The 27,183-nt window shown below is 42.4% G+C and overlaps 1 protein-coding gene across 1 annotated transcript; it reads right to left on the reverse strand.

The window, feature by feature from the left end:
* Positions 1-121: 121 nt before the first annotated feature.
* Positions 122-27,183, reverse strand: LOC308063616 (transmembrane protease serine 11E-like). Its single transcript, XM_080386839.1, has 11 exons — positions 21,085-27,183; positions 16,001-16,112; positions 8,576-8,699; positions 7,321-7,436; positions 6,832-6,899; positions 5,113-5,276; positions 4,081-4,119; positions 2,208-2,388; positions 1,716-1,981; positions 698-840; positions 122-291 (listed from the first exon to the last, which is right to left on the reverse strand). The coding sequence occupies exons 2-11, from the start codon at positions 16,091-16,093 to the stop codon at positions 130-132; spliced, it is 1,356 nt and encodes a 451-aa protein (XP_080242965.1). The 5' UTR covers positions 16,094-16,112; positions 21,085-27,183; the 3' UTR covers positions 122-129.

Below are 27,183 nucleotides of genomic sequence, written 5' to 3' on the forward strand. Positions count from 1 at the left end.
CTCTGAGCTTGCTGGCACTTGATACATGACCACAAGCTAAGCCAGCAGCTGTTTAGAGGGTAACCACAGAGCAGAACATGTCAGAGGAATAGCTGTACACAGCCCACAAAAGTTAACCTGCTGCAGGTTTCAGATGCCCGTTTTGGAGTGGATCCAGTTTCGATAATAAGTCACTCGTGTGTACACTCCTGGTTTATTTGGCTTGCCACATTCGTCTCCCCAGCTCACTATTCCCACAAGATACCAGATTCCTCTGGAGTTCGCATGCACCAATGGCCCACCAGAATCACCCTAAGGAGAAAAATGTCAACAGGCAGGAACAAAGCAAACAGCATTCACCTCACTAATGCAGCAACCCTCAAATTGTTCTGTTACAGCTGACAGATATTTGTCTCTAGATCACAGCTGTAACTCAACCTCCACACAGTTTACAAGACAGAGGCTGGGAGCCTATGTCTAATTCAACCTCTCCAACTCCACACCCTCACATTTGTATTCTTTCACATGTGCATTACATATAAACCCCAAGGACCTAACTGCAGGCTTCATCCCATGAGCCATGAAGCTCTTCATTTATATCTGTCAAGATACTGAACCCATAAACTTAATAAAGATTCCCCAAAGGACATTTTAGTTTTAGGAAACCTCACCTCCCATCCCACCTGTTTCCTTCTTACTATTACCTATGAAGACTTACCTGGCAGGCATCCACCTGCCCCTCCAGGTATCCAGCACACAACATTCCAGGTGTTATAGCTCCACCATACACTTGTCTTCTATTACAAGTTGCAGTACTTATAATTTTCACTTCCGCTTGCCGAAGCTGATTAACACTAGAGCCTAGAAGAAGTGGCATTAGAATTTGCGGACAGCATATGCAACCTAAAACACTCAAGGATTAGAGTAGCCAGATTTTCCTACAGCTTTTTTGCTATTACAGGCAATGAAGGGAGGTACCCAGACAACATCTCAGGAAGCAGAAAGCTCCCGTCCTCCTCAAAGTCCTTCACTTGTTCCCAAACATAACCCTTCTCCACCTTGCATCCTCAACCAGGTGCTCTTTAACATAATGGACAAAGGGATTTTTGTACATATTTCAGTGTTTAATTCAACTGTAGGCTACAAGATATGTCCTCGTTATCATTGGAAAAAACTATTTGGTTAACTGCAATGTAGCTTTGGACAATCAGCACACACCCCAAGAATCTACCATGAAACATAACCTATATAGTTTAATAGCTCTCATAAGCAGATTTATAGTCCCATCATCTCTAACCTCACAGACATGGATTGATTTGAATGAAGCTCACTCAAGTCATTGGATGAAGCCTAATTTATGACCAAAGAGAGAATAACTGCTGAAAGCTGTCCTAATACATCTATGACAAAGCTGAATGGCTAAAGAACTCACGTCAGAGCTAAACCTAGAGGGACTGGGCCAATGGGAACAGAGAACAAAATGTATTCACCTAGAACAATGCCTGCAGCAACAGAAAAAACCTGCTCTTACTCCTGTAAGGCTAACCTGTATGGTCTTCCCCCCATATAACAACCTACTGACCAAGCCAGAAAAAAAGCAGCAAAGTCCACAAGTGTATCATTAGCACATCAAACACCAAATCTAAGGAACAAAAAATAAACAAATCCCCATAAACCTGATAGCAGTCTTCTCAGCTACATGTGCGACACGGCACAGGAAAGCAAGAGACACTCACCATCATTCTGCAAAGCTCCCCAGCCTGTGACAAAACAGGAAGTATTCACTGGGAAATTGTGAGATGCTTCAGGAAGACAGACACTGTGCACATCACTCGTGAACTCAATAGGAGAGGCAAGTTCCACAACAGCCACATCATATTCATGATCAAGGACGAAGTCACCGTATCTTTCATGAATGATAATTCTTCGAACAAGTTTTTTCTGTTTTGGAGGTCTCAGCAGAATTCCAAAGCTAGCAGTCCACCTCCGAGGATCTCTTCCTCTGTAAGATATCTGAGGTTATGTCACAGCCACACAAAACAAGATCCCCAAAGAAGCTTAGCTCTCCATTTAAGCATCAAAATGCAATGCGGCCAGGTCTGCCTAAGGGACAGAGAAGAGCCAAACTTCATTAGCTTTCAGCAGATACAGATGCTAGTGGGCCACTAAAGGTCAGAGCACTTAAGAGTCCTAAGGCCTGTAGGATCAGAAAGGTGCTGATTACTTACCCTCTAAAGCAGTGGGCTGCGGTCACTAGCCAGGTATTACTGATCACTGATGCACCACAGCGATGGGTCCCATCAAGCTGAATACTAGCCTGCCACGGCCATTCCCCATCCTGTGCACGCTGTCCACCAATTATTCTCTCCACTCCTGTGAAGGAGAACGCCTGTTTTCGTATTCCACAGCCTGTCAAAGAAAAGGTAGCTGACTGAGGGAAATCAGAGTTTTCCTTTGGGAATGGCCCTCATGGCTGCAGGCACATATGTAACAGGGCATGGATGTTAAGAGACAGCCTTCATCTAAAGCAGTGCCTCTAATAGCAGGGAAGCCAAGTGTCATGGTGACAAGCATCTCAGGATAGATGCTGGGTAAACAAGGTTTGGGAGAAGAGTCCCTACTTTTTCATTAAGCCACTTTCCAAACACCCAAGGCCACATGTACTCCCATGGGAACTGAAGCCTGTACATCTGCAACACTTTCCCCAGTTGTAAATATTGATCTAGTTAAAAAAATACTGCCTCTACAAACCTTGCTTTGTTTGATATTTGACAAGAGCTGTACAGAGGAAAAGGTAACATGCATAGCCATTAGTATGTCTGTGCATACAGGTACACACAGAGATTCTTAGGCACAAAGACCTGCACCAATAATTAACCTAAGCATTTACATTCATATAATTTTCATAATACAGCATGTAAGATTCATCTAAAGACTAAATCTCCATTAATACTCTATGGAAAAAACATCCTTAGTTTGTTTTTGTTTTTTTTAAAAGACTTCTTATAAATTGAGTACAAAAATACTGAGGAACCCCCACGTAAACAACCACCACACCAGGGCAACTTTAAGCTTTAATACATACATCACCACCAAAACATGCACAAGACAGACACTGCACATCACTTGTGAACTCAATGGAGGCAATCTTTCTCATCTGAATAGCAAAGGCAAGACCAGCATAGTCAGCACAACTTTAAGCATCACAGAATCACTAAGACTAGTTTGTAAAAAAACCACAAAACCAAACAAAAAGCCCACCCACAAACTAAATAAAGCATTTTGTCAGGTCACTTCCAGGTCAGCCTTGATAACAGCAACAAAAAAAAAAGATAGCGTCCTCTTTCTCCAAGTTTACTTAAAGCCACTGTGCCAACAAGCATAGTCATGCATTACTCAGCCAGAAAAAAAAATATTTAGATCCAAGTCAGTTACTTCTCAGAATCCATTTAAAGATGGAAAGCTAACATGCAAAGGCTCCAAGACCTTGCAGGGGACTGAGGTAGTTCCCTGGGAACAGACTTACCTCTCTCCCTGTTTCCAGAGATGCTTTAGGACCTCATGGAGGAGCACAGAACAGGAGAGGGACTGAGAACCTGTGCCTCTCCAGAGCTGTGCCACTGCCTTGCTCTCACCACGGGCAGCTCTTCTCCCTCCCACTCTCTTACCTTTCCCTGTATATTGTAAAGTTTAGCTCAGATCTGACAGACATCTATTGCTAAACTCTTCTGCTGGGAGGAGGGGGCAGGAGGGAAAATGTTTTTGGAAGGATTCCAGCAAGAATCTTGGTCCACAGCAACTGCAGTCCTGGCGCAAAGCTCACTAACAGCAGCTCATTGACATGCCCCTACTTCTCACAACCAACATTAAAAGTGCTTCCCACCACGAAGTCAGAAAGCCTGATTCTGCAAACACTATAGAGCCAGCCTGACTGCAATAAAATGAGCTGAAATCTTTCCTGGCTCACGTGCTGTCTACTGCTCTAGTATCCCCTAACAACTTATTTTTTTCAACTTGCATCTCAAAAGCATAAGAATCTTGTGAACACAGAACCTATAGCACCATATCTCTGGAGCTTTTCTGTAAAGCATTTGTACTTACAGTTGTTTAAAAGGTTATCTCCCTTTTCCTTATTCAACTCTGAAATGAAAAGCAAACACCACAGTGAGTATATCTCATACTGTTATGTGATCTAGCATAGTCTCCCTCCCTGCACCCAGCAAACACAAATTAAATGGCCTGCATTGATGCATGGAGTGACAGTACAGTAAAAGGAGTAATTTTCTCTGTTGGAGAAGTTCAGTTAAGCCTCTGTTCCTCACTGAAAGTGTGAGGCTAAAGGATACACCTTTCCTGCCTTAGCTCAAAGCTAACAAAACCAGCAGATAACTGCAAATAGGTCCAAGTAACATCTACATGCATATTGTGCACAGACACCAGCAAACACTTATATGCATTTGTTCAAGTTCAGCATGGCAAGGCAGTCAAAACAGTCTTCAGAAATCTTCAGAGCTGGAATTGGGTGGACTTAAACTGTAACATTACAAATTTCTTTCCTACAAAAAACCCTCTGCCAGACTCTGATGGTAACCAGCAACAGACTGGGAGAGGATTACTGTCCAGGGAACTGCAGGGTTTTGTTGTGAACACTTGCTACAGTAATCTGTCAAATAAGCAAGGGAAATGGCAGGAGGTGGAAAAGGGAACCATCTCAGACTTGCATTTTTTTAATAGCTTGAGGACTCTGCATTTCAGTACCTGGTGATTACAGGTTCTTGTACAATTCACTGTGTGTCTTAAAGTAATCTGTGAACCCATGGTCACAAAGTTGGGGCTTTTTTTAATAAATTGCAGGGGGACTATCTCATTCAACAAAGCTAGGTCATACAGAGAAACCTTCTGATGCACCAAGGATAGCTCACATTCATAAATCTGTGCCAGTATGCTTTAGTTCTTTTCATGCTACTTCTTTCAAGTTCCCAGGCTGTCAGCTGTAACACACAATTTTGAGAAGGCAAAAGAAGAAAACAAGAACAGCCCACATTTACATACTAAAGTGAAACTCATTACACTAAGAACAGCAAAGTATGAGGAACAAATTCCAAGCTAAAACCACAAACCTAAGGCACCTACCTGTGAGACTAAGGGTAGACAAGTCAACATGCAAGAAAGTGGAGCTTGTTTTGAGCCTTCTGCGTAACACACGGTTGACATGACCAAAGCTTGTTGCCTTACTGTCAGTCGATGGAAATTTAAATACCAGAACAACAGATGCAAGCACTCCACCAGGATCTGGGCTGCAAACCAACAAAAACAAAGTGGTATCATTCCCTCTTTTCTCACTAATCCTCTTTGTTCTGCTTTGCACTCTCTGCCTTCTTTATACGAGAACAGGTCTGGTCTGTACAGATGTATAGAACATAGCATAACTGTGCACAAGTAAAGGAAGATGATGACATGTCAGCAGGCAAAAGGCTTGGTTCTTGCTATAACAATGATCAGAGGAAATTTCCTGGGAACTGTTATAAGCAGCACAGCTGAGAAGGAGAGGAGGGATCACTCCCTTTGGCCTCCACGCACATCATAGTCAGTAGGACATGGATGGCAGTAGAACCACCCCAGCGAGTTAAAAACCCTTCAACAGAGAGCCAACAGGCCATTCTTAACAGCCATTCAAAAGACCCAGTTTAGAGCCACAGAAGTTAAAAAGGTCTTTTGGTATTTTTTTTCCCACTTAAGTCCCTTTTCCATTTATTGACCACTTAATTCCATTTTATCCGGAGACAAAAATCTCAATAGCTTGAGTAACCAGAGCAAGGCACGATCACTTACTGTCAGTATAAAATATTGGGCCCAATATTTTAGACTAGCAGTCTAAAGGAAAACCAACTGAAGCCCAGAGGGAAAAACAGCAAAGATACAGCTAAGCTGGTCCAGTGCCTAGCTGCACAACAACTGTATCTGTACTGAAAACAAGCTTGAAACAGACACACCATTTTGTCAACCCAAAAGGTTGGTTGAAGTCCAGCTCCCAGTTTCTGTAGTTGATACATGGTATGGGAGGCTTGTGGAAGAAACCAGCAGCAGAAAACAATGTAGAACAGTTTAAGGAAATTACCCCTTCCATCTAGTGACAGGTAAAGGTAAGAAAGCCCAGAAATGCTGTGAAGAAGGACATTTATGGGAAGTTTAGCATTGTCTGCTGTCTAGGGAAAAATATTCCACAGCAGAATTGAGCCTTATAGAAATGCAACTCCAAACCAAAGTAATGTGAAGTAGAGGGAAGGGATGGCTCTTATTACAGAGTGAGAGAAGAAACACTTAAAAGCTCTCACACAGGACCTTTATACCTGTATGTCACACTTGCCTCCTCCCCTTAGCTCTGTATCCAGGTATCTCACAGTGGAATGACTCATTCCTTCAGACATTTTAAGAGATAGAGGAGACTAGTCACCTCCTGTTATACACCATGCAGAGGTGTAAACACCAGCCTGAGCTTCCATAGGAAGCATTAAGTGGAATAAAGAGTTGACTGCATGTCTCAAGCCCTTAACTAGCAGTGAAGATGGGATCACCTAGTAGTTCAGTTACTGCATCACAGCCAAACAACTGGTGTTCAGGTAATCAATCTGCAGAAGTATAAGGCTAAATTTCTCTTCCTTGCCGACCCCCCGAAGGTAACTGAGCCCTCAGTGTCGTAAGCACTGAAGGATACTGACAACCAGCCAAGACTTAGTCATCCTGCTGGTACAATCCAAGCATAAACGACCGAGCATGTGCCATCTGGTCAAGCAGTAGCAAGAAAGGTCACTTATCACATCCCTGCTTATTCCTGACCTTCACATTACTTACCTCAGACTGACAACATGGGACCTGATGTACCTTTTACTTAGGAAGGACCCCCTGAATACTGCAGATATCTGTTAAAGGAAAAGAGTGTTAAAATACATCTGTAACATGTACATACTCCCAAGATGTAACAGTCTCATGAGTCTCAAACACAAGAAAATGCCTTATCTCCACCTCTACACCAAAGCTACCACTGAATTTCCATCAGAGGATGCAAAACTAAAATAAACAGCGAGGCTGGCTGATTTTGCTGTCCCTTCTGTTCTGTGTGCACCTGTTCCGCCACAAGGCTGCTGGGACAGACAGCACCTGTTCTTACCATCTGCTTGCACACAGTCAGCAATGCATCTTTAACCCAATACAGCAAGGTTTGAAAGGTAGGGCTAGCCCCATAAGGATGAGGCAGAATCACCTCTGACTCCTTATTTCCAATCACACAGTCACAGGACTGTTCACCATAGGTTGAGAAGAAACAGAAACAGCTTAGCTTACCATGTTTTCAATCTCTTGACTCAAGTGCCTGAACTCTTCTGTGGTTTGCCTTTTGTACTGACTGTTGTACTTGACACTGGTGATTAGGAAAGATGCATTGTAATATCGGTCCTGATCTACAAAGGATAAGAAAAGGAAAGGTGGCTGATCTCCTTCAGTACAATTCAGACATACACAGTACCTCACAGAACATGGCACAAGTAAGGCTCCCAGGCTCTGGCTGTGACCCTGTTAGCTGTGGAATTACAGCTTTAGTAGCACTCTGGGAAAAGGGGGCTCTGGACCATCTTGTTGCTTTAGGGACTCATTTCTACTTTGAGGACCATCCCAAGTAGCTCTAAATTATACCCATTACAACATTTCTCTGGGGACCATCTCCTCATCAGCCTGAGGTAAGCACAGCACAAGACACACCACCCCACATGTCCCTTCTGACTGAGTAGATGCACTCACTCCTCTCTGCCTGCACTCCAGCATGTCCCTGGTCCCTCTGAGAGGCAGGTAGTCCAGAGCTGTTCACATCCATTCAGCAGTTGGGTTAAGCTTAAAATCTGGCTCTCAGCTGAATGGCAGAGAGGGACCCCATAATGCAGAGTTCGCAAAAAGCAAAGCTAAGCTTTAGCTCTGCCACTGCTCTGTGTAGTGCCCTAATGCAAGCAACTGCCTCATTGACTCTGTGAGCTGAGACAGCAGCGCTATTAGTGCCATCTGAGAAGGACGGCATTTCAAAACCCTTCACACTGGTGTCTCAGATTGGGAATAGAATGGCCTAGCCTCATCCACCTGCTACCAAACTGGGCCCTTGGCAACAATGACTGACTCCTGGGCTCCAAAAAGCTTAAATCTCTGCCCTCTTTTTCTGGAATATCCTTGGCTAGAGGTGCCAGCTTCAATTTCTGCAAAAGGCCTGTTCAAGACCAAGCTTACTACGCATAGCCTGAATACTAGGCACACCCTTGGTTTACACAGAAAACTTCTAGCCTTTGGTTAATTGTGAATGCCAGTGGAGGCAACAGGGCAAGACAATTCAACAAAGAGAGGGACAAAACTTAAATCCTTGCTTCAAGTAAATTATATTTTAAGTATTCTTGCAGGTTTTCTAATCAATTCAGATCTTTAATAGGATCTAGTAAGTTCTCATGTGGATTCTATACAAGAGATGAATTGTATACGTAAGTCACCAGACAAGACCACAGCAGCAAGTGAAATACAACAGAATCCTGAAGACTTGTGACAAGAAGAGCGTTGCACTTACCATGGCACAAAAAAAATGTAATCAAGCCAATGACAAAGGCTAAGCCTACTATCACTGACACAACGATGATTGCTATCTTCCATGGTTCTATGTGCTTTGTTGCTCTGTCCATCTGGATCACTCTCTGCATGGAAGAAAACATGGAGAAACGCAACTCTATTATTAAGACAATAGTGCATCCTGAGCCAAATCACCTGGCACAGCTTAGCTCAGCTCACAAACCTCACAATGAGGTAGGCTGGGAAGGATCTCTGGACCCTGCAGGTCTGACGACCTTCTGCTCAAACCTAGTCCCACTACAGCAGCTTGCTCCAGGGTTTGTCCAGTCAAGTTTCTAGCATCTCAGGGACAGATATCTCCCAGCTTCTCAGGAGTCCTGGCCCGGTTTCTGACCACCCTCATGGAAACCAGCTTTTTCTTTATATTTAGTCAGAATTTCACATGTTCTAAATTGCCTCCATTGTCTCACATGCACCCCTGAGAAAAGCCTAGAGTTGTGCTGGTATTACTAGTAGAGACAATTTCTCATCAAGAAATACTACAGTTTTCAAGTGCAGCTGATGGCCTATGCAGGTGCTTAAACTAAATATAAATGTAGTAATTCATGACTGATGGAGTAACTTTTGCACCGAGGATACTCTAGGCTACCAGAGATGCCTTATAACATACAGCTTTGAGTTATTTTTAGTTGGTATGAGTAGTAACGTTTATTGCTCCCCTACAGGGTTTGGGTTTTATTGCACCAAAACCACACATGTTGTAAGAGACTGCATCCTGTTTCCCGATAGACAGTCTGTCAAATGGGAAATAAATAGCTACTCCCATAAAATGGCAACAAGACCCACATTTAGCCAACAGCAGACCTGTAAAGGAGTTGGGAACTTGACTGACATGGACAAAGGCATATAAGCTTTTCTCCTCCACTTATATCCCCCTGTGCAGCATTAAGCAAGAGAACATTAGGAAAACTGCATTTTTGCACATGTCCTCAGTAGCTTTGTTGTAGGATGATGCAAAGCCTTAAGCACAATCACTTCAGATTTCCAGTAATTCCACAGCACACAATTGCTACATAGTCATGCCCTGCATTGAGTCTCTACATCACGGTCAGCATTAGTGCAAGGTATCAGAAAAAACACATGGGATAACCTCTCAAAGGTACCTGGAGTGGCAAATGGCAGCAGCCAGATCTGAGGAAGAGGAACTCAGCTGGCTAGTCATCATGCTGGTTACACCCACTGATCCACATTTGTCTTGCTGTAGACCAGATACTAAATGCTATTTTCTCCTTTTTGGACCTATGGCACAGCCATTTCTGAGCAATGTCTGAGAAAACAGGGGCAGAAAGGCAGGAAGAGAGAGTAAATATTTCCAGGTTTTCTGACTACAAGGTGGCAAAGAAGAAATCAGTGAAAGCACAGCAGGATACCAGTAGAGGTTCCATCTGTAGAAATGAGCTGAGGGAGCAGATAAACAGTGAAGGCAAGGGTATGATGAACAAATCCAAGACAGCAAAAGACAGTGAAGTGGTAGAAAAGCAGAATGGGGTTATACACCCTGCCTTGAGGGCAAGAAAGCTGAGCAAAGCTACAAGGAAGAGATGGTAAGCAAGGCAAACCAGGAAAAAACCCAACAGAATAGAGCCACAGAGGAAGCAACTGAGAGGTCTGCAACACAGTGAGGGTGTACCCAGCAAGTGACAGAGAAGGTGGAAGAAACTCAGAGTTTGATCTCCTCACAGAAAAGCTTGGTTTTGGCTAGTGAGCGCTGGCAGGTATCCCAGTCCATTGCTTAAGGGAAGCAGGCAGGTTTTTACCTACTCAAACAGGTGGCATATGGGAAAGAAAAAGTTAAACAGCTCCAGCCAGCACCACAACTGCAGATGGTCACAAGCAACAGCTTAGTGTTACCAAAATACACAGGACAGGTGACCAAGATCAAGCCTTCTGTTTCAGAGTCACGTGCTATGGAGAAGCCTAGTACCTGTCCTTCTGTTGTGCCTGCTTTATTGGGGCTGAGTTATGTTCTGGCAATGCACAGTCTGAGTCTTCCCCAAAGCTAGCTGTCTCCCCACTAGACTGGATCACTTCTGGAATGGCAAGGCTATGGAAAACAGACTGTAGGAGCCTAAACAGCTGAGAGGAGCCTAAAAGCCCAGGCTGGCCAAGATTACTTTCTTCGGCAACTGCAAGTTGCAATAAGCACATAATACACACACTAGACCTCAACTGGTTCCATGGAGGCCTTGACTTCTCGCTATCTAGATCTTCACTGTGTACACTATCCATTACCCCTGAGGGTTTAACAGATGCAGAGATTCAGATAAAAACCTAAGACCAGCAGGACTGTCCTGCTTCAGTTTCTTTAACATGCTGCAGCCTCCCATGGAACATTCCTATTCTCATCTCACAGCTTGTGGTCTTTCACAGTCCCAGCTCATGGAATTGCAGCATACTTCATGGACAGTCAATTACTGCCCCTGAGAGCAAGCCCCTTGGCTAACCAGAACAGCCCACAGCATGCCTCTTCCCCTCCTTAGCTAGCCACCTGTTGTTTTAAAGATTCTGCTTTAGCATCTAACTTTGCTCTCCTCACTGGAGAGCTTTTGCTCTCCAACCTGAGCCCCTTCTGTCACCAGTCTCAGACTTGTCCTCTGTGTTTCAGCTCTCCCCACCCCAGCGTGGGGTGCCATCTGAATGGCAATCAGAGCAACATTCCTCCATTGCTTTTTATACAGAGAACGAATGGCACAGCCCCGATAGCATACGGCTAACTGGAGATATTGAGGCAACAGTACTTGTTTCGTAACTGCTGGCTTTCTTGAACTGTATACAGACAGATTTCCTCAAGACATGGTCTTATGCCTAAAATAAAAGCTTAAGAGGCACACCTGAGAAATGAGCATCTCTGCCTGTGAGACTTGTGCTCTGACAGGCAGCACTGCCCTTTATTTTAATCTATTTCCTCCTCACGCAAATGCCAGCTACCCTGACAAACACTAGTGGCACAGACCCCCTTCTCCTCCAACATTTCAGGACTGCTTGCTCTCCACAGGTCACACAGACTTGCAAGGGGAGACATACCTTAGGAACTGCTGCAGTTGTGGGGGAAATGAAAATGCTGGAGATAAGGAATAAAAATCTCTACTTCTGATAGCAATTTCCCTTTACATTTTCAAGAAAACAGTTTAAAGGAAGCACTTCCATGTATTTCTACATTCATACAGGTAACTGATTTGTATATGCAATATACAAAAACTGAAGCAGAAATATGTCTTCAAATCCAAAACAGTTTCCTCCCTTTAGTGGGATACTCATGACTTTCATCTTGCTAGAGTAAGTACCAGAACAGGAAAAAAATCTCTTGTGCAACGGAAGCACCAGCTCTCATCACCTCCCACAGCATACAATTGCTGATATGTACCCTTCAACTCTGATGCCTGTGTGCAGGATCCAGCTCGGCAGCCTCCCTTTTTTTGTCTATTTTATCAGCAAACATGCTAGTCAGCAGTTGTGCAGAAGGATTGGGAAAGAAAAACTCTCCTGGTTTTAGCTTTTTAGGAAATATCTAATCTTTTGCTACCCTTTTCAGGAATCAGCATGAATGCAGAGAACAGAGGGCCTTGTTTGACCCCAAATCAGCTATCCTTTACTCTTTGAAGAACAGCTCAAGTGTGTATTGCCTGTATTAGAGCAGCACACTCACAACTATGTCAGGTTTTGAGCCTGCCTCTGCTGAGACCTAACAGGATTTTTAGTGAAAGACAGTTCTTGTTCAGGCTATGCCCACTCAATGGATTCAGTCATTAATCACACGCATTACGCCTCCAGTTAGCTGCTTTGCCCCCATAGCCTTTTTGCTATTATGCCACAGAGGGCAGGATTGTCACGCTCTACCAGAATAACCACCTGAGAGAGACTCCTCTGCCTGGGACATCCATCTCTGTAGTTAAATAGTTCAGTGGAAGGTAGATCGCCCTGTTTAGGAATCAGACCTCTGCATGGTCTTCTCTGCATTCTAGTAACTAAAGAAAACTGCTCCACCCAGCAACGATCACTGGCCAGAGAAACACTGATACTCTGCAGTGCTGATGAGTGCAGAGGCAGAGATGATCTCACTGCCTTCAAACACAGATACATCCTTTCTTCTTGTGGCAAAGAGGCACTGCTTAACAGACAGATATTCTCCTCAGAAGACCCCCCAATACCACAGCTGCCTATGTAGATACCTTCCAGTCAGGTGTTTTGTATAGCCTCACATTTCTTGCTTCCTCATACCATACACTTTGATATTTTTACTGCCCAAACTCCACTAAGGTGCAAATTAACTCTCAGGGGGCAGACAGGGGAATTTAGGTAACACCAATTCATTAGGTAACACATATTCATCCTCCAGCATGAGGGTAACTTTAATTCTTCAAGAGCAAACCTTAACAAGAGATCAGAAGACAGACTTCGCTGGGAGACTTTGAAGGCCAAGTCCTCTCTGCTCTGCAAACCTCATGGTCTGATGTCTGGCAGCTTTCCATCTGCAGTGAATTAGCAAGTTTCAAACCCAAGATCTTTTAGTTCACTGCAACTCTTCTTCCTAACGTGCCAATAACTATTAATGTAGCTTGGTCTTCCTCATGAAACCAAGGAAAAACAGATAGGATTTCAGGTTGGATTTCTGATCAACCCCTGTTTAATTCTTTACCTTCCTATTTGGAAAACTTACCCAAATGCAAAAGACAAACACAATACACAGGTGACAAGCTATTTTTCCTCTCTAATCCGGTACCAAACTCCATAAAAGCTTACTATGTTCACTCACAAAGCAAGTGATGAAAGTTCAGTTCCCACCTCTGCTGACAGGATTTGATTCACTATATTGAGCTTATCTATCTCTTCCGGTTGAGGTACTGTGTGTTATCAAAAGCCTCAGTAAGAACACCACCAGAAAATTTCCCAGAAAAATGTCTGTTCAGACAGGAAAAAGAAGTGTAACTATCATTTGTGTCCTAAGAAAAGGTCTAGTCACTGAGCTGCTGGATAAGCAGGGAAAAGCTACCCTGTTCTGTTTTACAGATCTGTCCTTGACATTTTTTGACTTAACCTAAAGCCTCACAGTACCCCAACCTAGATTTCCTCTTAGATGAATCTAAACCATGTTTTCTGGCACAAGCTGTTTAAAGAAGGTGTTTTGTCATGCTCTGCATAGAAGAAAACATGCAACCTCTTCTACCCGATGTGCTGCTGTGTTTCTATAAATAAATGTATTGTATTTTTTATTATACCACTGCTCACTGATATTCCAATACTCAGAAAAGCCAGTGGCAGAGCTTGGGTGGCACATCTGTTGATGAGGGTCTCTCCCCATTTATAGCTATGACCAGTTTTTCCCATTCAAAGATGGATTCAGGCACATCCCTACAATCACCCTTCTTAGAAATGGGACCTTTCACAAGACAACTGAACAGACCAATCTGCTGGCCTAGTGAGTGCAATTTCAAAATCCTGACTAGGTCCCTGAAGCTATCTACCTTGGTAGGGTGGCTGGGAATGGCAGCAACTGAAAAACATTTGGCTTAGTCCGGAAGTGCTGTAGCAAAAGCACAGGACGACAAAGCAAGACACGCTAATTCCACTCCCACCTTTGCCACAAGCAATCATACCACCTAATGCTTCTCCTCTGCTCTGGTGGCACACTCAGGACACACACTTTAAAAGAATGGGACAACCACCTCTACTACTTCAGGCACTGAAATAGAGGAAGCTAGTGCCTGTTGAACTACTGCAAGACCTTTGTTTGGATGAGGTCAGTTACCCATCAGCCTCAATCACTCAATGTTTGGTATCTCCCAATGCAATTCTGGTACAATGGAAGACTTCCAAACATTGAAGGGATTTGCTGAGGGAAACAAGATATATGTTCTTCTATGCGTCACGCTGAATCAACTTGATCTCCCCACACCCTTGAACATCCCACAAAAACAGTAGGTGCTGCATGCCACCCCTCTGCAGTCAGATAAAGCATCGCTAATGTACTTGCTACTTACTAACTGAGCTCCTCCCATTAACCACACAATTCTACCAAGGTCTTGCTGCTTCCCAAGAGCACATTTCAGATGGACAAAGACAACACCTCCAAATACTGTTCTTGTCATTTGCATCAAGATTCAAGGGCAGCATTAAGTCTCTGGGATGTGTTAACTCAGAGCTTACCAATAACTATATCCATGATACCAGAATACTGCTCATACAGGCTTCCCTGGTTACTTGATCACCTTTGCAATCAGCACAAAAGGTTTGTTGTTCCTTACTCTCTCATCCATTTTGCATACAGCTTTTTGGAGGTTACAAGCTCTTTAACTGTTGGGATAGAACTAGCCTCCTGTACTACTGTAACAGTCTGTGGGACCTAACCGTAACGCTGACAGTTGAAATATCCTTGATCAAGAACACATCTTCTACAGTTGACTGCCACAGCCAACATCTTAAGAAAGACTCACACGTTCTTAAATAACCTTTAGTAGAACTAGGAGGGCTACTTACTACATAAGTACTTTACAGTTGGTATGAACATGAGAGGCCATCCCAGTGCAAAGAAAATGTTAAGTACATGGCCACTGACCGCAATCAGTTTAGCATAAAGTTCTGCAACTTCTCCGTCATCATTACCTCTCAGATTTCCACTTGCAGCTACATTGGTCATAGACAAGTATCTTATTCTGTTTGGCAGAACCAGAATATAGCAGTAGATCTCCGCTTTTCAGCTTTTGAAAATAGCCCTGGCTGCCTCCCTTTGTTCTGCTTTGACTGGGTGAATCTACTCCAGAAGCAAGACACGAAACAAGTAGTTATAGTCTTTGTGGGTTTTCAGTTTGATTTTCATTCCCAGGCAGAGTTGGTGAAATGGTCTGGTGCCAGACTTGGTGCATTTCCAAGCTGATTCTGCACAGATTAACACTTCACTGGCTGCATACAAAGCCCAAGAAAATAAACAAGAGCACAGAAAGCTACTTTCGCCTACTTTACTCTGCTCACCCTCTTGTACCAGGCTATTAGCTCCACAGTTGTGACTGCAACACATTCTAATCGCACTGGCACAAACAGCAAATCAGAGTTGGGGTGCAGTGAGATGAGTCTCACCTGCTCCACTGCCAAAAACTTTGGTGGCCATAGGCCACCTTGATTTGTCAGTATACCACACTGTAGAGGAGCTGGGAAATTCTTGGAAAACAAATGCATTTTGGGTGAGAAGAAAGGGTGAAATATCAGAAGGATTACCGATGCATGGAAGGCAGCTGAAATCAGAATAAGCTCAGAGCTAGTACCATTCCCCCCACACCATTTGTCAAAGCTCTAACTGCCCCATAAATCTATGCATGATATAGCCATGCTTCCCAGACTACCAAGGAGCAAGTCAGAAGGCTGTGGCACTCACCTCTGGGTACCACTGAGATGTCAGCAAGAAGCTCTTCTTTCGGGGAAGTGCACTGTCCTGAACACCACAATGCACTGTGCAGCATCTCAGCATATACTTGAGGCTTTATCTCCTCAATTAGGAAAGAAAGGAGTCATAGGCAAGTCAGAACAAACAAGTCCAGCAAGTCTCAGTGACATAGGCTTACCCAGTAGCATGATTCCTCCCCTAAAACAATAACAATACGTTTCTTTCATCACACCTTTCATCCAGGAATCTCAAAGCCTTTCAAGAGCATTAACTACACCCTGCAACACCCCAAATCAGAAGAGCCATGAAAATTTTGCAAGGATTCAGAGTTTATTTCCTTCTTTGGTATAATTAAAAACAATTCAAAAATTATGGGCAGGACCAACACAGAAAATTTGCATGTTCTAAAGAGACAATGTTCAGTCCTAGGCCAGATACAGAGCTGACAAACTGATGTAGATTCAGTGGCATGTGCCTCTTAACTCCCTTGAACTTCCTTGAAACTGGTTATTTGGCCAGACAAAAACTTGCCCCCATAACAGCAGTTGCATTCAAGTTTGTCATTTTTCTTTAACTCCTTAGACGTTAATTTTAATTGTGGCCACCTAGCCACACACACATTTCTGTCCTGGAAAAATTCTTCTAGATCATAAACGTTTGTGATATAAATATTTGCAGGTTGTCTAGATAAGCATTTCTACTTGTGCTAGTTACAGCAAGTTAATCAGCAAGTCAATTAACACAAGCACAAACTTTAACCTAAAGTAGCATTTCTCAATCTTTTTGGGGGAAAGCTTTTTTTTCCAATTTTAAGTTTTCTCAGTTCCACCAAACTTACTAGAAGATTTATACACCCACATTGCCTTCTGAGACAACACTGTGGGTAAGGCTAATAAAGACAGAATATCACAACAAGATATGTGTGTGGCACATTTTCTTTGCTTTGCTGCAATAAAGCTTCTAGCATCTAGGGACTCTTTTCCTCCACCTTAATGACTTTAATTTGACCCCTCTACAGCTGAGGAAACATCTACTTAGTAACACACTAATGCAAGTACGTCTTACATGGCTGTAGGTCTTCCTTCCACCGTAAGCAAGTCCATAGCCAAGTAACAGGAAGACTGCCTTTCTGGGAAGGCCAACTTCTTTTGAATGAAAGACAGGCTAAAGATAAGCCTCAGCTTCTCATAATTTGGATTCAGTCAACATCTCAGCATAATTTGTTATGAAACAATGAATACAGTTGCTAATGATACACATAATTGCTTCTCAATACTTTAACTGGAAGCTGTATTGCCATCTCATATAGGAACAATTTAAATGAGTCAGTCCAAACGTGCAAGTGAATGCAGTCAGAAGCCTACCTAGAGGGTGACAATTTCCAAGGGTAAAGTATCAAATGTCATATGATTACCTGACCCCTGTGTAAGTGCTGAAGACATATTCATTCCAGGCAGCCCATGATCCTCAGAGACAGAGCCCTTTCTTGTGACTTGATCATGGCATACATGGAAGAACATACAACACAGAGGCTTCATGACAACTTTTGAACAGTCTCACCTGCAGGCAAAAAACCTATTGCTGCTCAAGGAAAGAGGTTAACTAAGGGGTCTTTTGGGGGCACTGAAAAGCTCTTCCAGCCCTAGTTTCATGGCAGGAAGGCACCAAACTGTTTAAGGATGTAATAATCCTGGTCAACGGTCCCCTCTCTTCACAAGGTGTCTGTCTATCTTCTTGTACTAACAATACTTCCCTGGGGCAGAAAGCCCAGATGAGAAAAAGGGACAGGCAAGAGCCATCAGTGGTTCAGTTACCAGGTACCTAACAGGTTTGGCTCCTGATTCCAGAGACAGCATATGGGAAACACTGGGAGGCAGGGGTTGTGGTCCACCTGGGTACCACATTAAAAAAAAAAAAAAAAAGATATTCTGGAGGCAGAACACAGGATGCTAAAGACAAGGGTCCCCATCATAACCCAGCTGGTGAGGAGGCAAAGTCTCAATGCATGACTAGAGCAATGGAGTAAGGAAGAGAGGCTCACATTCATCAAGGACTGGGGAAGCTTCTAGAGTAGATTAAGCCTAGAAAAGGATGACCAGATTTCCACCTGAACTGAGAGGGAAACAGAATCTGCACTTTACATCAGGAAGATCATACAGAAATTTCAAACTGACAAATAGGAGAAAGGAGACTGGTGCACACAAAATGCACTGTTCTGAATCCTATGGGAGACACCACAAACAAATGAAGAATAGGACAGAAGTTAACAAAAGTTAGATAGTAAACAGAAGTATTAGAAAAAAAGTCTGATAAGGAAAGAATACAGTGACAGAAAGCCAAAATCAATGCTTTCCATGTTTCACAGCAGACCCACAATGCTGACCTTTGGACATAGACACAGCAAGTATAAAGGAAACATGGCAGCAGGAAGGCAATGGAACATTGAAGTACCAGGGAACTATTATTTCCAATTACTTTAATTACTCTGCAGCAAAACATGAAATATTTACATTGACCACTCGAATAACACTAGATTTCTAGATGCTGTGAACAACTGTTTCAGGAACAGGCAGCTAGGAAACCCACAAAATGGGAAGCAACTCTTGATTCAGCCCTGACCAGTACACATAATTGGTTTATCATATTTCTCCCATGTACCTGAACTATATCAAGCATCAGATTCAGCATTTCTAAAGACCCCCAAAGCCAGATGATCAAGTATTGTCATGCTCACTAAATATAACGGTATTAAAAAAATCCAAAAATAACACCAAACCATTGGGAGCAAGAAAGCATACTTCAGAAAAGCTGAAAAAAAATGAAAGGATTATAAACTCAGGTATAAACTGCAAAAAAAGAAAAAAAGAAATAACCAACCCAAAAATTAGGCAGAAGCATACCAGAATCCTCTAGCTGATATTTCTCAGGAACAAAGAATCAGTATAAGAAACTAAGGGAAAAGCCAACAACAATGTGATGAAGAACAGGTAGCACTAAACCAGGGTGAAGGATGGAAGAATTGTATTATCGATGATGGTACAAAGCCTCTCACCCAACATTACTTTATTGCCAGAATACAGAGGGAAATATTTCCAAAAGGAGCATTTTAAAGCAAGCATGGGGAACCTTTAACAGTGTCATATGATATACAAAAATGGCCATATAACACAGGCAAATATGCAATAAAAGTAGCAAGTATTTCTAGAAATAGGCTGTATGGGGTATAATCATCACAGCTTTTTGTAAAGCAGTCTTGCAAACCTACCTCAGTTCCTGGGCAGGCTAACAGCTAGTACATGACGCACATCTAATTGATAGTGTCTGCTTGGATTTCCAAAATAATTTAAATAAGATCTCTCACAAAAACCTCTTAAAAGATCTGAGCTGCCATGGGATATGAAGGCTTAAGATGGAAAACCACTTAAGAGAGGAAACAGGCATTAAATGATAATACTTTTTTGTGAAGCTAGATCACTATCTCCCAGGAATCTCTGCTATATTCCTAAATGGTCTCAACAAAGGAATACTGAGATGGCATTCATCAATGATAACTACGTCTACTGTTTACTCATGACAGTAAAGAAAATTGCAGAAACATCTCCTAATATTGAGATACTATAGTAAATCAACAGATGAACTTCAGAATGAAAAAGTATAAAGTGACATACATACAGAAAAAACAGCCCTAACTTTACCTACTAAGTGTCAGATGTTGAGTTGGTTATTCTTTTCAGAAATAAGATTGAAGCTGAGTCTCCTATGAGAATATCAACACAGAAGCAGTCAAAAAAACACCAGAGGAATGCTGGAAACTACTTGTAAAGAGAACAGAAAAGCAAAAAAGGAACAAGCTTATAACCACAACATAAATCCACATTATGCCTGTATCCTGAATACTGCACTAAATTATGGCCCATTTGCCCATCTTAAAGTTGATACAGAAGAACCATAAAACATCCCAAAAGAAGCAGCACATGCTGATCAAAGGACAAAGCAGCTTCTACATGCAGGATGCCTGAATAGACCAGGGTTCTGAAAAAAATATGGAGAAAGGGATGGGGGTCTAGAGAGTAATGTGTGAAGTAGTGGAAGTGAATAGGAAAACACTACTAACTGTTTCTTCTCATAAAATAACTAGAAAACTTCAATTAAGAGCAGCAGGTTTAAAACAAGCACAAGAAGATACTGTCATATAATACACATGTAAGTCACGTGACTCCTTGCTGCAAGGTATGTAAAATGTCAAATATTTTGCACATTTAAAGGGAATAATCACTTTTCTGGGAAAAAAAATTCCACATAGAGCTCTTAATTATAACGATTTCACCTTTGTGATCCAATAATTTCCCAACTCAAATCACCGGAAGTTTAAAAAACACTCTCAGGAAGCACCATAATCTGACTGCTGTATTCTAATCTTCTCAAGGTATCCTCCACTGACTACTCCGCAAGTCTCTAGTTCATTTAGCTGCCAGGTATTCCTTCATCAAAATAACAACAAAGTATTATAAATCCTGTGGTAGAATTGGCCAGCTTGGGACCAATGTTTTCCCCATCTGCTAAGCAAAATGTGATCTGACCTGTCTAACTAGATCACTAGCCACAGGAATAATGTATTGGTGTCTTCGCTCTTAGACAGTTAAGGAACCATGGCAGCCCTCAACAGTTCAGTTGGAAGGATCCTAAATTGACTGTCTAGTCCAGCTGCCAGCAAACTATGGGCACCGTGTTTCTCAGCATTCAACAGTGCATTAGGCTCAGGCTACAGAGGAAGCTAGTGCTTTGCAGCAGCATGCATTCCTGGCTACAGATCACCCTATCCATATGGTATCGGTATCTGTATCTGATGACACATCATATTCCAGAAAGGGACTGTGCCCCCCCGGTAAGCTGAATGGTATTCCTCTGATCTGAGAGCCTAAAGAGGTGTCACAAAAGCAACAGCACCTCATGCCTTGCACATGACCAAAATTTGCCACTGTCTTTTTTGGAAATTAATTTCAGACATGCACTGTCATTTTCCTAGACTCCTCCAAAGCTTGGCAAGTGAGGTGTCTTATACAGCTGGCACTTACCTGAAGTCAAGGCAGAAATTACTTTTCATGTGTGGACACTGGGACATCAGTGATTGATGAAGCAAGCATGTTCATCTTGTCTCCTACAAAAGTATCAGGTTACCAAAGTACCTGCCAAGGAAACAAAACTCACTTTACTCATAACAATCTTAAATTAATATTAGGATAGAAAACTTCTGAGAAGATATTTGCATTTACAAAAGTTCTTGCCAGACAAATTGCTTAGTTCTTTTGTTGAGACAATAGCTCTTCCTTCAAGAAAAATCAATACTGACCCAGCGCTGCCACCCCAAATACAGCTCTTGAGGCAGGCAGCTACCAGGCAGCCTTCCTGAATAGAAAAGGTGAAAGAAACTCAGGCTACATCTTAGTAGCCACAAATTTAAGAGAATGCAGTCCCCAGTGCAGGACACTACAACTCTTTCACAGTTGCTATCTGCAGACACATTTGGGAACAAAAGGAAGGCTGCCTACAGGCTGTGCAAATTGAAATGGAAAAAAACTAGGCCTGTATAATTATAGTCACAAAAAAGTTTGCAGTGCAGCTCTGTTACCCATTACAAATGCAAGTCCAAATCTCATCTCTTATGCTTTTCCTCATAGGTACACAGAAGTATCTTCCAATATATTAGCAACACTTTAAACTTTCAGCATGAATGTGTTTTAAAATAGTTCGTTCAAAGTATTCAGGAAAGGCATATTCAAACTTTTGTATGAGTAAAAAGCACAATATACAGCCAACACACCTTACAGCTTTGCTTGTCCCGAAGTTTGAATGTCCCTTCCTACAAAATGCATGTGGCTCAAGTGTACCTGCTACTGGATTTCAGTCACATTCATTTGCCTTTAAAAACACCAATTATAAGACTGCACAACTGGCACACAGTTTATCTTGGCTCATCTCTATACAAGTCTGTTTCTGAAGAGAAAATCTGCATATTCAAGTAAACCCAAAATTTCCTAACAAAGGACTTAAAACCAGGGTTCCAGACCATCAGTCTTGAAACCAGATATTTAAGAGCTTGAAACTTTTAAAGATGTGGAATTTCCCAAGATAAACTCCAGTTAGACAAACTCTACTGAACACAAAATGGCAGCCAAGAACACAGTGTGCCTGCAGCCTCACACTGACCAGCACTTGGGTTCCTCTGCCCAGGCTAGCAATTAGGCCGTGTGAGTACAATGCCTTTGCATGGCAGGTGCTGAACTACCCCAGTACAGACCTGTCTGTGCTTCTCTAAGACCTAGCTCCAAATCCTTATCTAGTAGCTAAAGCTCCTGAAAAACAAAATTAAGTCACTTTTCTGGAAGCCATCAACAACCCTTATCAGGCCCACACAAAGAATAGCTATTAAACCTTCACTTTCCTTTCTAATTTTATTAAGGGAGTATCTTTCATTACAAAACTTCAGGAAATGAAACATTTTCAATACACAAGGACCTTCATATGCTTTTTGCTTCTCTTGGTAGCACTGCTGCAGCTGAGAGTCAGAGCGGCTGTATTGGGTGGTTGCCAGAGAATTTGCTGTTGATTTGTTTTAGTAATAGTCTGTTTAATTAAACTCAAAATATGGTTGGTACTTGAAGCCTTCAGTCCAACTCTGGAGACTGCTCTAGCCTGACACTTGGTCTACCCAGTATATTCAAACTAGACCATCTTGCTAATATTACATCTCCCTGAACATGAGAATCCAAGTAATACTCAGGCATAGTAACTGCAGGAACTGAAGCTGGAAGAGGGAGCTAGACAGAAAGCTAGACAGAAAGCTAGACTTTTTTTAATGATGTTTGAACAAACACACCCTATGGCAGTAAGACATGTATGTCAATTAACCCTGGTTCTGTTACTAAAAAGAAAGAAAAAAAAAATCCATGAGGGTGTAGACATGTAACTGACTCCCTGAGTATGTTCATAGCTTCATCTTCAACACTGAAGTTTCGTACGTGGCACACAAGGAGTACGGAGTTTCCCCACAAAGAGCTCACCATCCCATCTGGTACACAAATGATCTGGTACCTTTGGTGTCACCCAAATAATCCCAACATCCTATGCCTTCGTTCTCATTCCTTGCATAAAGGATGCAGTAAGAAGTCATAAGGCAAACAAAGGTAAGTGCTATTTCAGCCTTTGGAAAAACATTTGCTACCTACTTCCTTTTAGCACACTGCTTTGACTTGTCAGTAACAAACACCAGCAGGATTAGGTTGCTCTGCTACAACTGTATCAGCACAAGCTACAGAATATCTAGGATTCTGTTTAGCAGCAACCAGTCTAAATAGCTGGTGTAAAGGCTGGAAATTACAGCAGAGCTTACTGAACAAACTTAAGTCTTCAGCGGTCCTTTTCTATTGCTGTAGTACGAACTTAATTGAACTCACACATATTGCAGGCAGATGGAGGAAAAGATCCAAAGCCAGTGGATAGAGGTAAACATTCTTTGTGCCTGTGACCCTTCACTTTTTTTCCCCATCTTGTTGTGCTTCCTGTGCTCTTAAGAGTTTCACTTAGGGCTCTCAGTCAAGCACATTTACTGTCTCTCACTTAGGATAATCCTAAAAAATCCCTTATTAAACTGCTTCAAAGAAATCTGGTTGGAGCCTCCTGCTACCTTGTCAATCTCTCCCCTAATTGAGAAACGTACATTATCCAGAACTGCCTCGACTTGCAGTGTGCTTTAGAATTGCCTTAAACACTCAGCCATTAATGAGATTTTGCTATATTAATATGTCATCAGAACTGATTCAACAACCCTTGTGACTCTCCCCATCATGTTTGCCATGACAGCTCTTGTTTTCTTCCTTAAATGATAATGAGACATATACATGCTATCACCATAATATTTAACCTCTCCTTGGGCAGTTCTTCTTGAAACACAGAGAAGCCAGAACAATCAGCTGTTGTTGTAATGAATTGCCCATGTAGAAGTCCATGCAAAAATAGAAACTGATATGCAGGCCTAGGTCTAGGGCTGACTCAAATCATCTTCACTGGCTTACCCAATACTGAGCTGTGCTAATACCCAGTAGCTCAAGATTTCTTTCCATTTCTTCAAGGATGGCTATTCAGGTATAGACAATCATGCATGTGCTTGGAGACTAAGCTACAAGTTTTGTTAAAGGCAAAGTTTAAAAGGGGAGAAGGAACAGAAACTAAGAAAAATATTTCTCCTTATCAATTGTTTTTGGATTTATGTTCATCTCTAGGGGATGAAAAACTACTCCAAGAAGTAATTTTATATTTATAATACTCCAAGAAGTAATTTTATATATACAAATATAAAATTGTTAAACAAATACTGTTTTCTGTTTAACACAATTGTTCTACAACTATAGTATTAAGATGAAAAAAAATGTAATTACTTTATTGCTATAGTGAAGGAAGAAATTAACAGCATATCAGTGGCAGGACAAAATATTTCCAGGTTATCATTAGTCTATATGAAGAAAGAGACTCAAGGAAATAGAAGTACACATGCTTTTGAGCACAGCTCTGGTTTCTAAATCAGGAAAGGGAAGGGAAGGTGGGAGAAGGTAGTGGCTGGTGAGGACTAGTAAGAAAAGAATAAAAAATAGTGCAAATCAGACCTTGTAGCATTTGCCCATGAAGACTGAGGCTGCCACAAATGACAAGAATCTAAACTCAGCTAAGTAGAAGGAAAAAAAATTTAGAAATTTGTGTCATTCTCATGCCCACTTTTAGCCCCCAGAAAGGAATCAGGAAAAACTTGAGGGTATAGTAACAAATAAAGCAATATCAATGTTTGAAGTGCTGGACAACAAAAAGGAACAGTTATTCAATACTAGCCCAGCAGACCCTGGAGTCTCATGGATCCAGACATCTTCCTGGCAAACTGAGGCCATGTCACAGTCACACTACTGAGATACCAGCCTCAGGAATACAGGGCAAAGACAACATACAAGTAGCTACCAGCATGTGAGGGATGCCACTCATGACCTGTTGCATTTCACCACTCCTGTCCATGCTGGGCAGAGGTGCACTAGAGGATCACCAGCAAGAACACAGTGTTGCCCCTGGCTGTACACAACTGCCTGTGCCTCCCAGCTCCAGGACTGAGAGGGCTTACTCTTGCAGACTGGCCCAAATTACTTCCTGTGCCCAAAGTCACCCAGCAGCAAAGACTAGTAGCAACCACAGGTGACTCCTCCAGTAAGTCTGGAGCTTCATCCCCTACAGCAAATGGAGCAAAGTACAGACCCTGCTTAGGGTATCCTCAAACAATCAATGCTATAGATAGATAGTGCACACAGTGGTGGGAGACAATCTTTCCATAAACAGCAATATTCCACTGCACACATTGAGACTCAGTGCTTCAAGATTTTTACTAGGTGGAACACGGCATTTTAAGGATATATTTTTTCTTTCAAATATAAGAGGACTGTTCCCATCCTGGTGCCAGTACTTCCACATATTTACGCTAAACCAGAAGGACACATACCTGTGGAATGCTTGGCTATAACAGGGCTTCAATAACACAGTAACATCTTTGTGCTGTGCATATGGGTGATGTCCCTGCAGACAGGCAGAGTTCTCGAGATGTTCCACCCTTCCGGCTTGCTGAGACTGGGTGGGCTGGACCCTGGTCTGGGTTGCTAAAAAAAGAGAAGGCTGGTGCAGGCAGACAGGCTTACAAAGCATTTGGGTGGGGAGACAGAACCAGTGCTGGTGACAGCTGAGTTTCTCAGGCTGCCTCAGCATACTAGGGTCTGGGTACCTCCCTTACTTGTGGAGATATGAGGCTCTTGGACTGAAGTGGAAGGAGCCTCCATCTCTCCCAAATCAACTCTGCTATGCACAGACACTGACATGCAGTGCGCACTCAGGGAGCCAGGCCAGCAGCACAGCAACTGCAAGGGAAGTTTTGATAGTGATAAGCCAGCTCCTGTGCTGCACCTGTGCAGGGACAAATCAGCAAGATCATTTCCAGGACCATCCAGGTAAGGCTGGAGAGCTTGGTGAAACAGTACTCTGACATTTGCAAGGGATGCAGGGACAACAGCTCTGAGCCAAATAGGCACAAGTCATCCCTCTCTTCTCTGCTCCAGGTTGATACGGGAGCAAAGTGGGACTGACCAGATAGGCAAGGACCTGCTGAAGGGCCTGTTGCTGCTGCAATCATTAATCCACATCCTCCACCGACAGTGAGCAAAGACTGTATGCACAGTGTGAGAGACGCTGAACACACCCTCTCTTCTGGAGGCACAGCCCTCAGTCATCTGCTTGTAATCAAACATCCTAAAGATCTTAAAGGGGTGATACACCTAACTGTATGGCCTTATCAAAATAGTTACTACAAGTAAGGAAAAAGGAGGAAAATAAGTCAGCTTTGAAAGCTGTCAGACTACAGTGAGAGTACACAGACTGAAGTGGCTCCTAAGTATCTGAAAACAAATGAGGATTTAATTAAGAAGTAAATCAAGTAACAGATACAATCACATGCAATAAGGTGAAGCACAAACACTTGTAAACTAAGCAACAACTCTCAAATTCTGAAACCCACTGAAAAAAAGCAGAAATAATTGACCACGCTGTAGGCAATCCAGAAATTACTTGGAGCCAAAATTGTGATTCAGCCATCAAAAAGGATAATAAACATCTAGTCAGTATTGCAGATTACCTACTCTGAGACAGAAGTAGTACACCACGCACAGCAACACAGACTCCCTCTGGAGCAGCATGTACAATTCTACTGCCACAGATGAACTACAACTACAGCAGACACAAAGAGGGTTGTCAAGAGAATGAAAGCTCTGAAAAGCTATTCTTAGAAGAGAGGAGTAAATAAATAGACAAGATGGAGCTCAAAGTCTGTTTTAAAAGGACATGGAGGACAAGAGCTAGACAATCAAAATCTGCTTCAGCTGTTGAATAATACTATGAGACTTCACTGGAATTAGAAACAGCTTCAGTGTTGTAAACACCAAGCCACCCAGTGGAATAACAGCCATGAATTACATGGCAAGCCACACATTTTTCCTGGGAACAGACACACTTTAACATTGCACCAGATGCAATCATTTTGTTTATGACACTATATGCTCTTTTCATGGCATTACTCACATTTTGAAAGAAAAGAGTCT

The sequence above is a fragment of the Falco punctatus genome, assembly GCF_963210335.1.
Source record: "Falco punctatus genome assembly, chromosome: 1".
NCBI lineage: Eukaryota > Metazoa > Chordata > Aves > Falconiformes > Falconidae > Falco > Falco punctatus.